Source organism: Dipodomys merriami, unplaced genomic scaffold, assembly GCF_024711535.1.
Source record: "Dipodomys merriami isolate MVZ:Mamm:240054 unplaced genomic scaffold, mDipMer1.0.p SCAF_19, whole genome shotgun sequence".
NCBI lineage: Eukaryota > Metazoa > Chordata > Mammalia > Rodentia > Heteromyidae > Dipodomys > Dipodomys merriami.
In genome coordinates, this window is record NW_027203270.1 from 25,719,273 (window position 1) to 25,734,106 (window position 14,834).

The 14,834-nt window shown below is 43.9% G+C and overlaps 1 protein-coding gene across 2 annotated transcripts; it reads right to left on the reverse strand.

The window, feature by feature from the left end:
- Nucleotides 1-3: 3 nt before the first annotated feature.
- Cntd1 (cyclin N-terminal domain containing 1) lies at nt 4-14,829 on the reverse strand. 2 transcript variants are annotated; one of them, XM_070027970.1, is made up of 7 exons: nt 14,374-14,829; nt 7,043-7,118; nt 5,738-5,912; nt 4,544-4,706; nt 2,955-3,099; nt 1,636-1,732; nt 4-782 (listed from the first exon to the last, which is right to left on the reverse strand). In XM_070027970.1, exons 1-7 carry the CDS (start codon nt 14,540-14,542, stop codon nt 615-617), a joined length of 993 nt encoding a protein of 330 aa, XP_069884071.1. In that variant the 5' UTR covers nt 14,543-14,829; the 3' UTR covers nt 4-614. The 2 variants fall into 2 exon arrangements, with proteins under 2 accessions (XP_069884071.1, XP_069884073.1); XM_070027972.1 differs by lacking the exon at nt 14,374-14,829 and adding an exon at nt 7,342-7,346.
- Nucleotides 14,830-14,834: the final 5 nt, after the last annotated feature.

Below are 14,834 nucleotides of genomic sequence, written 5' to 3' on the forward strand. Positions count from 1 at the left end.
TGTGTTTTTCTTTATCCAAAAAAGTATATGGAAGTTCTGTTGAAACATGCATAGAGACATTTTAGTTACAAAACAATTTGTACTGGAGGTGTGGCTTTTAAGGGGTAAAGCACTTACTAGGTAAACACAAGGCATCGAGTTCAAACCCCAGTATCACCAAAAAACAACAAAAACCTAGTGAAGATCACTGTAGAGGAAGCCATTTGTATAGATCTCAGTAACATGACAGAGAGGAAATTAAAGGGAAATAAAGGCAATCTCAACAATAGTCAACAACCAAATAAATAGTCTTTTTAAGATCCAGGTTAATACTTATCTCCATGTCTGATGTTCCCTGTTCATGAAATGAGGTTAAAAGAAAAGCCATGAACTACTTGTTAAAAAACAACTTCACTAACCTGTTTCTTCTTAGTTCTTTGACATTTTTAGTCTGATAGGACCAAAAAAAAAAGGCAAACTTGTCCACTTTACTGATTCAGAAAAATATGCATGGAATTAGAATACAAAGTACAGTTCAAAGGAGACTTAGAAGTTTTGTACCTTGAATATGAAAGTAAACAAATAGAGGGAAGAGTATAGTGATAGGTGTTTATATTTGGGGGGCTCAGTCTGCCTCATGTTGAGGAAGCAGCACCCCTGCGAGCTCTGTCTGCCAAGTGGGGAGGAGCAGGTTGCTGTCGTCCTGGAGTGTTGGCCCCCACACTGTGAGTCAGGATTGCATAAGAGAACTCAGCAATGCTCTCCACAGCAATGCCAGTGATGCTCTGCAAATGCCCCACAACCTTCAGAAACGGAGACAGATTTTTTGTTATTAAATAACCTCAACATGCTTTTGTATACACACAGCTTGGGATATTCTTTCCAACCAAATAAACTCCATTTCTCTGAATGTGCAGGCAAGATTAAATCCAGCTTCAAATGGATGCCTTTGCCCTGAAGCATTAATGTGAAAACTATTTCCCTCTGTTAGAGTTAAGTTTTGTGAAAGCTAAGGGGGATTATCATTACCTCCAAACTTCCCCACATTCTCATGATCTATCAGCTGTTTCCTGGGTAGTTGGGCCTTGACATATTTTCTGTTTGGGGAGAGGGGTATGCTTTTTGGATTTCATAATACTGGGTCATACTCATAAAGGAAAATGAACATACTGAACTTGGCCTCTATTTCTAGTTTCATAAGAAAAAAACTGAAAAACACATTTCAGTCCCATCTGGGTGCTGGTGACTCATACCTATAATTCTAGCTATTCAAGAGGCTGAGATCTGAGGATTGTGGTTCAAGCCAGCCTGGGCAGGAAAGTACATGAGACTCTTATCTCCAATTAACTATCAGAAAACGAAGTGGAGCTGTGGCTCAAAGTAGAGCACTAGCATTGAGCGAAAAAGCACAGGCACAGTTCCCAGACCTAGAGTTTAAGCCCCACAACAAACCGCCCCCCCAGTTTTTTTTTTCAGTCCTAACCTAGTTTTTCAACCCTCTCATGCTGAGCTCAGCCTGCTCAGCCCTCAGTTCAAATCCTGATCCCGGGTCTTGGCACTTGTCTTCTGTAGATACTTTTGTTTTCTTTAACTGATGGAGGAATGCTTTCTATTAAATGAATTCTGGCCATGCGGATCCAGCTCATTGGTGCATACCTGGCTCCAACACTCATGGTTTTGGATGAAAGCACTTGCTGCGATGATTCCAACTGCCAACAGCATAAAATCTTCTTTCACTGAGATAAACTTTTCTCTGAGTGATTAAAACCATATTAATTTTGAAGCTAGACTGAAACATGAGCTTTCAAATTCTAGGGTCATAGAATTTCAACTATGAATTGTTTATGTTGAGCATTTGGTGTTGTTTTTTTAAACATAGAAGGAAACTGTTCAGTGATAGCTAATTAACCTGCTTTCCCATCATCCCCAAATTCAACTGGGATTAAAATATGAGCCTTGTATCTGAGTGGTTTATAAGCCTTTTGTTGTTCCATCTGTCTCTGAAACAGATGTAACTGAGGCTTTTGACCAACCTGGCTTTATAGTAATCAAACACTTGTGTCTAACTTTTTTCTTATGACTGGCTTTTTTTTTGGGGGGGGGGTCCAGTCGTGGGGCCTGAACTCTGGGCCTGGGCGCTGTCCCTCAGCTCTTCAGCTCAAGGCTAGCACTCTACCACTTGAGCCACAGCACCACTTCCGGCTTTTTTTTTCTGCTTATGTGGTGCTGAGGAATTGAACCCAGGGCCTCATTCATGCAAGGCAAGTGCTCTACCACTGAGCCACCTTCCCAGCCCATGACTGGCTTTTTTATTCCCAAGTGATCAGAAAAAGCAGTCCAGTAATCTTAAATTAGAAACTGCTGTAAAAAACTAGGAAAGAAAATATTATTTGAATATTATTGTAATATTATTGTAAAATATGATTAGTTGAAGTAATTTAAAAGTAAAAGCCTTTTGAGTTTTTCCTGATTGGGCTCAGCCATCCACATTCAATCAACATGTTGGAAGTTAACAAAAACCAGGTAACCTGTGGAGATTTTTCTGTGGACTGAATGCCTTTGTAAAGTAATTTAATCCCCCCCCCTTTTTTTTTTTTTTTTTGGTGTGGTGCTGGATATTGAATTTGACAGGCAAGTGCTCTACCACTGAACTAAACCCCCAGACTTCCTCACATTCTTTTGTTTGTTTGTTTGTTTTGTTTTTTGGGTCCGGTCCTGGGGCCTGAACTCTGGGCCTGGGCACTGTCCCTCAGCTCTTCAGCTCAAGGCTAGTGCTCTACCACTTGAGCCACAGCGCCACTTCTGGCTTTTTTCTTTTTGCTTATGTGGTGTTGAGGAATCGAACCCAGGGCCTCATGCATGCAAGGCAAGCACTCTACCACTGAGCCACCTTCCCAGCCCCCTTCCCCACATTCTTATGATCTGTCCCCTGCTTCCTGTTTCTGGAAGGAGTCTATCCTAAATGAGTTGCTCACCCTTGAAGCTGACTGGGTGTGGAGTTCTCAATAGAAGCCCTCAGCAAGCTTTCATATATGGGTTCATGCAGAAGATAGACCAGGTCAAGCAGGGTCAGGCAGGTTGCATGTAGTTGCGTTGCTGGAACCAAACAGCCATTGTATCCTAGATGGAGTATGGGCATGAGAGCATGAATTGCTGTTGTTTCCTGATCACAGCCACCATTGTCTATGACAACACTATTTAGTAGCTAATATGCTTCCCAGTTGCTATATCCTATAAGAAACTTGTTTAGCAGAAGGTCAGTTGTTGTTTTTGTGTTGGTTGTGGGCCTTGAATTCGGCCTGAGCTCTGTCCCTCAGCATTTCAGCTCAAGGCTAGTGATCTATCACTTGAGCCACAGTGCCACTTCCAGTTTTCTGGTGGCTTAATGGAGGTAAGAGTTTCACGACTTTTCATGCCCAGACTGGCTTTGAACCTGATCCTAAGATCTCATCCCCCTGTGTAGCTAGGATTATAGGTGTGAGCCACCAGCACCCGCTTACTAGTCACTTTCTTATTGCAAAATCAGAGAGCTGGTCTTATGGAGAAGCATAAAGACAAGAGGAACAAATACACTGTAATTGTATATATACTATAAATGGAAAATTCTCTGTCCCTTTGTCCTTCAAAATTGGCCTTCAGCTGGGCGCCAGTGGCTCACACCTGTAATCCTAGCTACTCAGGAGGCTGAGATCCATGAGACTCTTATCTCCAATAAACTACCAGAACACTGGAAGTGGTGCTCTGCTCAAGTGGAAGAACACTAGCCTTGAGCTGAAGAGCTCAGGGACAGCACCCAGGCCCAGAGTTCAAGCCCCACACTGACTGACAAAAAAAGAAGAAAAGGAAAGAAAGAAAGAAGAGAGAGAGAGAGAGAGAGAGAGAGAGAGAGAGAGAGAGAGAGAGAGAGAGAGAGAGAGAGAGAAAGAGAGAGAGAGAGGAGAGGAAGGGAGGGAGGGAGGGAGGGAGGAAAGGGAGGGAGGGAAGGAAGGGAAGGAAGAAAGAGACTAGTGAGTCCAAATAGCAACCAGTTGCTGAGACTCCTAAGCTACTTTTCTTTGGCAAGTGTCAGAGGGAACTCTTTTTGAGTTATTCAGAGACACCACTGGTTTCCTACTGCTCCTCATTGGCAGGTTCTGCCTGCTATTCCCAAAACCTTGGACACATTTTTAAATTGCCCTCAAGGGAAGTATCCAACCCACATTTCCTTCCTTCCTTCCTTCCTTCCTTCCTTCCTTCCTTCCTTCCTTCCTTCCTTCCTTCCTTCCGTCCTTCCTCCCTTGCTCCCTCCCTCCCTCCCCCCCCATCTTTTGTCAGTTATAGGGCTTGACCTTGGGGTCTGGGCACTATCCCTGAACTCTTTTTGCTCAAGGCAAGTGCTCTACCATTTTCAGCCACAGCACCAATTCCAGTTTTCTTATGGTTAATTGGAGATGTCTCAGGGACTTTCCTGCCCAGGCTGGCTTTGAACCGCAATCCTCAGATCTTAGCCTCCTGAGTAGCTAGAATTACAGGTGTGAGGCACCAGCACCCGGCCAAACCCACATTTTCTGTCCCAGTGAAGTACCTAAAACTTCAAGGAGCATCTCCACATATGCCAGAGGTGTAGGCAGATTTATCTGAAAGTTCAAGGACTTCAAAACATCAAGCTCTGATTCTAGCAGTTCTTCTTTAGTGTACAGATAACCTAGAGCCTGGAGGAAATTCAAGACTGTAATGTTGCTTATTATCTGTGCAAAGAAAACCAAACAGGAAGAAAAATGTCAGGATACAGATCACATACCTTGGCAGAGTGTACAACAAAGTCTTAAACAGTTCAACCCATGTCTTTATTGATAATCTTCTCTCTTGGTCCACCTGAAAGTCTTAAGTTTGTCTGTACAGAATTACTTATAATTACCAAACCCCAAATACCCTTCCTGTCTTCCAGCTGCTACACCTCTGCTATCAGTACCTAGACCTACCTTCAATTCCTACCCCCTCCTTCTCTTTCTCCCTGCCCTCCCTTTGTTTGCTCTTTCTGAGTATCCTCCCATCTTCCTCCTACCTACTTAAAGAAGTCATTTTCTCTGGGTCTATTTCCTCCTCTCTCCAAGGCTAATGAGGTACATTCTTAACCCTCTATATTTGCATTAACCACAGCACCTTTTTATCCTGTTTGTTTATGTGTCTGTTCCCATTAGATAATGAATTCCTTTGAGTACAGACAACATTGTTACTGTTGTAGCTATGATCCCTACTACAGCATCTGGCCACTGAAGAAAGTCAATAAATATTTGCTAAATGAATGATATTTTATTGTACAGTGATGCGGAAACATTTTGTTCTTTTAAGTGCATGGTTTTCTTTAATACTAGGTATGTTGGTAATTCAGGTACCTTATGTAAACAAACTCTCCTTGAGTTCTAGGGTAGGAAAGGTGACCTGTATAATGGCATCTGTCCAGAAATTATACTTTGGGAACAGAACTCCAGGCTATTTAATAATGGTGTGTGTGTGTGTGTGTGTGTGTGTGTGTGTGTGTGTGTGTGTGTGTGTGTGTGTGTGTGTGTGTGTGTGTGTGTGTGTGTGTGTGTGTGTGTGTGTGTGTGTGTGTGTGTGTGTGTGTGTGTGTGTGTGTGTGTGTGTGTGTGTGTGTGTGTGTGTGTAGAAAGTATGCCTAGGAGGCATAATACATAGCCTATCTTAGGAGTAGGTTTCTCACAGGGCTGGTTTCCTTCTAACATAGGGACAACTCCAGTGAACAACTCCAGCTCCTTACTTTGTAGTGGAAGGAAAGTTTGCTCGCCAGCTGAACACATGACACCAGACGGAGGATAAACTTGTTGAAAAGTTGCTCTTTCAGAGCCTTCCAATTCCAAGACTCTGTTTTCTCATTAGCTCTCAGCTGGATTGGGGCTTTCATGCAGATGTCCTCTGCCTGCTTAACCATAAATCTGTAAAGGAGGAATCAGGAGGAAAAACAACCCACAGTCACTCAGACCTAAGGGAGTTTGTGCTTTAAATGGCACTATATTTTTTGTCCTCTCAGGTATCAAATGCTAACTAGGGAATTTACATTTGGAAGTTGAGAGTGAGATTGTGTACTTTGTTATTCCATTGGCCTTATTAGTACTTCAAAAAAAGTTTGTGTGTGTGTGCCTTGTACACTCCCTCTCGCTTGCTTGCAGTTGGCACTCTACTACTTAAGCTATGCCTCCATTTCAGCTTCTTGCTAATTAATTGGAGAAGGAGTATCCTGGAGTTTTCTGCCAGGGCTGAGTTAGATCACAATCCTCCAATCTCAGCCTTCTGAATAGCTAGAATTACAGGCTCCAACCACTAGCTGACATGCTATACAAAGTAATTTTTACAAAACTCTTTACTATAAAAAATACATTTTATACTTAAGCAATAAAATGAAATACACATGGAAGCATAGAATCAATAAAAGACACTTATTTAGAAATTTTGAGTGGGGAGGCATAGACTAAGTTGTGACTGACTGACATAATTTTTTGGTGCCAGTCCTGGGCTTGAATTCAGGGCTGGGCACTGTCCCTGAGCTTCTTTTGCTCAAGGCTAGCACTCTACCACTTGAGCCCCAGTGCCACTTTTGGCTTTTCTATTCACGTGGTACTGAGGAATTAAACCCAGGGCTTCATGCATGCTAGGCAAACACTCTACCACTAAGCCACATTCCCAGTTCTGGCTGATATACTTTTGAAGAGACCTTCAATATGCTACAACATTTCACTCCATTCTCAAGCTTCTAAATACAGCTCATAAAAGGATTAAACAGTTGTTCCTCTTTAAGATTCTGCTTAATTTCAGTTGTATATTTCCCAAAAAAATCTTTCAGCTTTCTTGATGAATTTGACATTGCTTTTACCAATGTAGTTGCTATCTGCATCATAAGGATGTCTTCTACTATATTTACTTTATTTCACAATTTGTTTTTCCAGATCCATGACCATTCATTCTATCAATGGAAGGCATATTTGTCTCATCTTAACCAGTACATTTTTTTGGCTTACTAGCCAATTTAAGGTGCACCACTCACAAGGGCCAATGCACAGGGCCTTACCTTTCTAGGATTTCTACAGCCTGGTAGCTGACAGATTTCTCCAGACACCACTGTTCAGACAGGAGAAAAACAAATTCTGCCAAAACAGGAAAAGAGCTAAATTTCATAAGATACAACCAAAACCATTCTGTGAACTTTTGGCATTCTATTAAAACCATGATGGGGCTAAGAGAAGAGGGTCAGAAGGTGAGAAAGATGAGATTAAAACAACCAAAGCTGAGCTTAGTTTCTCTTGTTGCCAACAGGAAGATCAGAGGCATGAAAAGAAGGCTGACTCAGTACCAAACTCAAGGGCTTACCAAGTCCCTTCACTGACCCTAGAGCCTTCCAGTGGGTCTCAGCTGATAAAAGCCTTGGCCAGTTACACACAAACATAACAACTGGCCTAGTTGGCCTCTACACCATGCTGGTAACCCCCAGCTTCAAGGATGATTCTTGGATGGATAAAAACCCTGACCCCTATATTGTTTTCTGTGGAATGTTGGCAGAAACAGAAAGGTCCCTCCTGGAGCTTTGATAGTCTTTAGGACACTGTTTGTTTAGTAACCACCCTCTGGAGCACTCCCATTGCTTTACAAACATCATTCACCCTACAGCTGGACACCACCTCTCCACTAGCAGTTTGTTGGGTAAATCTATGGTGGCTGGGCCTCTCCCCAGGAACAAGTTTGTTACCGTGGAGTGGCTTGTTTTGAAGAAACATCCCCTCACTCAGGGAACATAACCCAATTTTAGGAGGAAGGAATCATTGCAAGGGTTGAAAGGGCAAGGTACCTTGGCAAGATTTTAGTTGCTTCTGTTTCTCTTTGAAAGAACAGACCCAGATAGAATTCTATTTAGTTTGCAATATCATTAGAGGGTGGAAAGAAGAGTAAATGTCAGTTCTTACCAAAGAAAGCTCTTGCAGACCTAAGAGCTTTCTTTGATCAGCAAAGAATTACAGGTTTGAGTATTCTTAATCCAAAATGCTTGAGACCAGGACTTCGGATTTCAGTTTATTCAGATTTTGGATTATTCTCATACCCAATCTGGAAATCTGAGATCTAAAGTGCTTCAAAATCCAACTGTTTTTTCCTTTTTTTCAGATCCTCTACCATTTGAGTCATGCATCCTCCTGCTATACTTCTAGTCTTTGAGGCTAAACCCTTTGGCATAATTAGCCTTCCCCAGTCCTTTTATGCTTTAGTTATTTTTCCAATACAGTCTCTGATACTTTTTCTTCCAGGCCAGCCACAAACCAAGATCTTCCACATAGCTGAGACCACAGGTGTATGCCACCACACTGAGTTTATTGGTTGAGATGGAGTCTTGCTAACTTTTTGCCTGGACTAGCCTCAAAACAAAATCCTCCTGATATCCACCTATTAAGTAATTGGGATTACTGGTGCTTACCACCATATCTAGCCAAAATCCAAAACTTTTGGAGATCATGTTGACATGTTTCAAATTTTGAACTTTTAGATTCTCATCCTGTATACACATAGCCAAATTATTGTGCCTTCAAAGAAAAATTGAATTTTAGCCAGGCGCTGGTGGTTCATGCCTGTTATCCTAGCTACTCAGGAGGCTGAGATCTGAGGATCGCGATTCAAACCCAGCCTGGGCAGGAAAGTCTGTGAAACTCTTATCTCCAAATAATCATCAGAAAGCCAGAAGTGAAGCTGTGGCCCAAAGTGGGAGTACTAGCCTTGAACAAAAGAGCTTAGGGACAGTGCCCAGGCTCAGAGTTAAGAAAAAAGAAAAGAACATTTGAATTTCTTAGAATACAAAAAATTGTCAAACTAGCACAAATAGTTAAACAATCTACTTGACACAAATCACACAGATTAATGCACAATACCTTACTATTGTCTGTAACTATTTGGAAAGTTGTACTTGGCAGGATGGCTGTTTGAAGACAGCCCAGACAAAACACACTGGATTTTAAACTTAGGACCTCATACTTGCTCAACTTGTTCTCCACCACTTGAACCAAGCCTCCAGCCTCCAAAACTCCTTTTGTGTGCCTGTACCAGAGCTTAAATTCAGAGCCACAAACTCTGGCTTGACTTTCTTACTTACATTTCACACTCTATCACTTAAGCCATACCTCAAGTCTGGCATTTTGTTGATTATTTTTGGAGATAGCCTCAGGGACTATTCTAACTGGGCTGGCTTCAAACTATGATCTTCTAGGTCTCTGCCTCTTGAGGAGGCAGGCTGAGATCTTTTCATAATGCAGAGTAGGATGTGGTAGCTCCCACCTGATATCCTAGTTACAACTGGAAGCCTAATTGGATCACACTCAGGTACTCATTGGGACAGGAAGAAAGATCCTGTCAAAAAATAACCAGCTGCTGGGTGCCAGTGGCTCATGCCTGTAATCCTAGCTACTCAGGAGGCTGAGATATGAGGATCACAGTTCAAAGCCAGCCAGGGCAAGGAAAGTCTGAGAGACTCTTATCTCCAATTAACGGCCTGAAAACCATAAGTGGTGCTATGGCTCAAGTGGTAGAGCACTCGCCTTGAGCTGAAGAGCTCAGGGACAGTGTCCAGGCCCAGAGTTCAAGCTCCATGATGGAAAAAAAAATGTCAGCAAACTCGGGGCAGGGAAGTTATTCGGTAAGAGCTCCCACCTAGCTAGCATGGGGCCCTGAGTTCAAACCCTTGGCATTGCCATATAGTTATAGGAACCACAACTCCACTACCAATGTCCAGTTCAGGACTACTTTAAACTATTCAACAAAATGCCCTAGGACAATAAATGTATGTTAAAAGCCAGTCCTTTTAGGTGCTGGACTTAAGTGTGTGTGTGTGTGTGTGTGTGTGTGTGTGTGTGTGTGTGTGTGTGTGTGTGTGTGTGTGTGTGTGTGTGTGTGTGTGTGTGTGCGCGCGCGCGCGCGTGTGTGTTTTCCATTTTAATTTTCCAATGAAACAGCTTTGGGTTTGGTGGAATGGAAAATGCTTTTACATCTTCTCCTTGCAACTGACTCTCCCTGCTCTATTTACAAAAATACTGAAATCTAAAGCCGGGCGCTGGTGGCTCACGCCTGTAATCCTAGCTACTCAGGAGGCTGAGATCTGAGGATCGCGGTTCAAAGCCAGCCCAGGCAGGAGAGACTGTGAGACTCCTATCTCCAATAAACCACCAGAAAACCGGAAGTGGCGCTGTAGCTCAGGTGGTAGAGCGCTCGCCTTGAGCTGAAGAGCTGAGGGACAGCGCCCAGGCTCAGAGTTCAAGCCCCATGACCGACAAAAAAAAAAAACAAAAACAAAAAAATACTGAAATCTAGTATTGGAAAAAGATTCCCCTTCTAGTCTCTTTCATTTAGGGCTTCCATTCTCTCTATCTCACTGGTGAATTTCTTTTTTTTTGGGGGGGGGGGTCTGGTCATGGGGCCTGAACTCTGGGCCTGGGCGCTGTCCCTCAGCTCTTCAGCTCAAGGCTAACGCTCTTGCACTTGAGCCACAGTGCCACTTCCGGCTTTTTTCTTTATGTAGTGCTGAGGAATCGAACCCAGGGCCTCAGGCATGCAAGGCAAGCGCTCTACCACTGAGCCACCTTCCCAGCCCCACTGGTGAATTTCTTGAAAGCCTGGTTTACACACCTGCTGTTTCCACTGAATCATTCACTCCCTAATAGCCTGCAATTTAATTTTTGCCTTTCTCAGTTTGCTAAAATGATCATCTCAAAAATCAGCAAATAGGTCTGGTAAGGTGGCTCAGTGGTAGAGTGCTTGCCTTGCATGCATGAGGCTCTGGGTTCCATTCCTCAGCACCACATAAGCAGAAAAAGCTGTAAGTGGCACTGTGGCTTAAGTGGCAGAGCACTCACCTTGAGCTGAAGAGCTAAGGGACAGTACCCAGGCCCAGCGTTCAAGCCCCATGACCAAAAAAAAAAAAACAGCAAATACTGGACACTGGTGGCTCACACCTATAATCTTATCTACTCAGGAGACTGAGATCTGAGGATCCCAAAGACAGCACCCAGGTCCTGAGTTCAAGACCCAGTACTGGTATGTACAGACACATGTGTGCCCCCATATGCCTCCTCCATACATACAACACATGCACATAAATTAGCAAATATCCCAAACTGTTAAGTACCTTTTTTGGTTTGGTTTGGTTTGGGTTTTTTTGGTTGTGGGGCTTGAACTTAGAGCCTGGGCACTGTTCCTGAGCTCTTTTGCTCAAGGCTAGTGCTCTACCACTGACGCACAGTGCCACTTCTAGTTTTCTGAAAATTGGAGATAAGAGACTCATGTTCTGGGTTGGGAAGGTGACTCAGTGGTAGAGTGCTTGCCTCACATGCATGAGGCCCTCGGTTCGATTCCTCTGCACCACATAAAGCAGAAAAAGCCATAAGTGGCATTGTACCTCACATGGTAGAGTGCGGGGGGAGGGGGGGCTGGGAAGGTGGCTCAGTGGTAGAGCACTTGCCTTGCATGCTCGAGGCCCTGGATTCGATTCCTCAGTACCACATAAGAAAAAAGCCGGGGGCTGGGAAGGTGGCTCAGTGGTAGAGCGCTTGCCTTGCATGCTCGAGGCCCTGGGTTCAATTCCTCAGCACCACATAAGCAAAAAGAAAAAAGCCAGAAGTGGTGCTGTGGCTCAAGTGGTAGAGCGCTAGCCTTGAGCTGAAGAGCTGAGGGACAGCGCCCAGGCCCAGAGTTCAGGCCCCACAACTGGCAAAAAAAAAAAAAAAAAAAAAGTCTCATGTTCTTTCTTGCCCAGTTTGGCTTTGAGCCACAATCCTCAGATCTCAGCCTCCTGAATAGCTAGGATTTATCATGGCCTTTTTCTTTAACTGTATTTTTTTTTGTCTTTTCTTTTTTGGTACTGGGGATCGAACTCAGGACGTTGCACTTGCTAGGCAAGCGCTTTGCCACTGAGCCCTATCATGGCCTTTTAACAATCCTCATTTCTGTTGATATTCCAGAAGCATCTGGAACTTCTAATCATACTCCTTCTGGAAACTTCTGTTGGAGTCCAAAAGTCCTTGGTTTATCTTCCTAACTACCTCATTTAGTTCCCTTGTGACTCTTCTCTAATCATTGAACACAATGTGTTTCCCAAGAAACTGTCTTTGACTTGCTTTTCTTTTCTCTTTCTAGGAGTTCATCTCTGTCTTAGTTTCAACAATATCGTTATGAAGAAAACTAAAAAAGTTTAGTTTTAGTTCTGACCTTATTAAGCAGCCTGCTAGAAATCTTCCTCTAGATGTTCTTCAAGCACCATGAACTTAGCAGATCCAAACCCAAAGCACTTTTCCCCAAACAAAAGCCACATTTCCTTTTATTTTTGGGGTGTGTGTGTGTTCCTTTTATTTTTGGGGTGTGTGTGTGTGTGTGTGTGTGTGTGTGTGTGTGTGTGTGTGTGTTAATGGCACAGCTACACTCCTAGTCTCAGACTCAGGCCTTTGGCATAATTCGCTTTTCTATTTTCATTTCTTAAATTCACCCAAATCAGCTTTTGTCTCTGAAATGTTTTTGGCTGTTTTGTGTGTGTGTGTGTGTGTGTGTGTGTGTGTGTGTGTGTGTGTGTGTGTGTGTGTGTGTGTGTGTGTGTGTGTGTGTGTGTGTGTGTGTGTGTGTGTGTGTGTGTGTGTGTGTGTGTGTGTGTGTGTGTGTGTGTGTGTGTGTGTGTGTGTGTGTGTGTGTGTGTGTGCCAGTCCTAGGGCTTGAACTCAGGGCCTGAGTGCTATCCCTGAGCTACTTTTGCTCAAGGCTTGCATTCTACCACTTGAACCACAGATTCACTCTGGCTGCTTTGGGGGAAGCATGGTTTATTGGAGATAAAGAATCCCACAGACATTCCTGCCTAGTCTGGCTTAAAAGCATGATATGCAGATCTCAGCCTCCTGAATAGCTAGGATTACAGGGCATGAGCCATCAGTGCCTGGCTCTGAATTCATTTTCTTTTTTTTTTTTTTTGTCATTCATGGGGCTTGAAGTAGTGGCTTGGAAGCTGTCCCTGAGCTCTTTTGCTCAAGGCTAGTGCTCTACCACTTTAAGCCACAACCTACTTCACTTTAAATACAACCTTCCTCGTTATTCCCTTGCCCTATCACCTAGGCTACCAACATAGACTCCACTGGTCTGTCTCCCTCCTATCCCAATCAAATCTATTCTTTATATCACATCAAAAATAATTTTTACCAGGGCAAAAGTAAGAGCCACAACATTCTCTTACTTTAAAACTTGCAATGTATTTACATCTCTCTACTAAGCAAAGTATAAATTCTTCCCTCTTGATGTCTGTATGCCCATTTGGGATGTCTCCAACCTCCTGTGTTCTTAAATTCAACAACTCTTCTACATGCTCTGTTCAACTTGGTCGATAACTGTACCTACATATTCCCCAATCTTTTCTTTTCTTTTCTCTTTTTACTAGTCCCAGGGCTTGAACTCAGGGCCTGGGCACTTCCCTGAGCTGCTTCTTTTGCTCAAGGCTAGCACTCTATACCACTTGAGCTACAGCAGCACTTCCGACCTTTTCTGTTTATGTGGTACTGAGGAATCGAACCCATGCATGCTAGGCAAGCACTCTACCACTAAGCTACATCCCCAGCCACATACCCCAATCTTTAAGCTTTATTAATGCTATCCTGTTTTAGTAGAAATGTTGTCCCTTTTTACAACCTACAACCAACCAAAATATCACCCTTCATTCAAGGTCTACCTCAAATGCCACAAGTGGACCACTCCCCCAATTCCTCCTATCACCTCATAACTCACCACAAACGCTTGTTTTATCTTTTGTGCCAATCGTCTCACTACATTTGTACCTAGCATTGGCCTATTTACCCTACTGTCCCCCCCACAAGGTGGTACATAGTTTAAGAATAAGGACTCCATTCCTAATTCATCTGTCAGTGTCAATAACAAGCACGTTAAACATGAAGAAATGTAAGATAAGGTGCTGATGTGCCTAGTTAAATGTTAGTGTTATGCTCATCTTTAGTCCTCAGCTCCACCCACACCTGGGCCCCCACCCATTCCTGGAGTTCCCACCATACAGCAGGTCCCTCCTTCTCTCCACCCAGACCCACCTGAAATCCCACCTACCTCACTTCCTATCCCCCAGACCTCCTGCTACCTGGATGGGGACGGAGGCCACGGGCTCCCTCTTGGGGGAAATATAGCTCTTCTAATAAACCTTATAATAATCTTTCTCCTGTGCCTGCCTGCCTCCCAGGGTGGTCCCCTGAGATGGATGTGTGGGATTCTCCTTCAAAATCACTGTAACCCCATGAGCTGGCATGAATTATATGAGAATAAACACACACAGTATCTTAAGATCAGTGCCTCAAAGACTCCCATAAACCCAGCTCCCGGTCCCTGCATTCACACCCACGATGCGGGTCTCCCTGAAGCTGCCCATGCGTCCCGCAGCCTCCTGCACGGCTTGTTCGTTCTGCTGCGCCAAGTGAAGCAGAGTGTCTTCGATGGTTTCCGTGGCAACCGCTCCAAACTGGAAGTCACTGACCGAACCCAGTCTGGGCCTCAAAAGCCGGTCCATATTCAGAAGCCTTTTGGTGCACAGCGACAGTTCACTGGATCCATAAACCGGCCATTTTAGCTTCACTCCACAGTCCTCCGCCAACACCCGGGTTCCTCGTCATCCACTAACGTGTCTATTCTCGCTTCAAGTCTGACAAAAACCCGGTGCCCACCACAGCCTCGAGTTCCCCAGCTTTTCTCGCTCCAACGGCCTGCGGGACCCCTCAGCCAATGAGAAAGCAAGCTGCTTCCCGCTTTTCCAACTCTTCCGCTAGGGCTGAAAGCTCGGGCTCTAGCCCAGCACTACAACT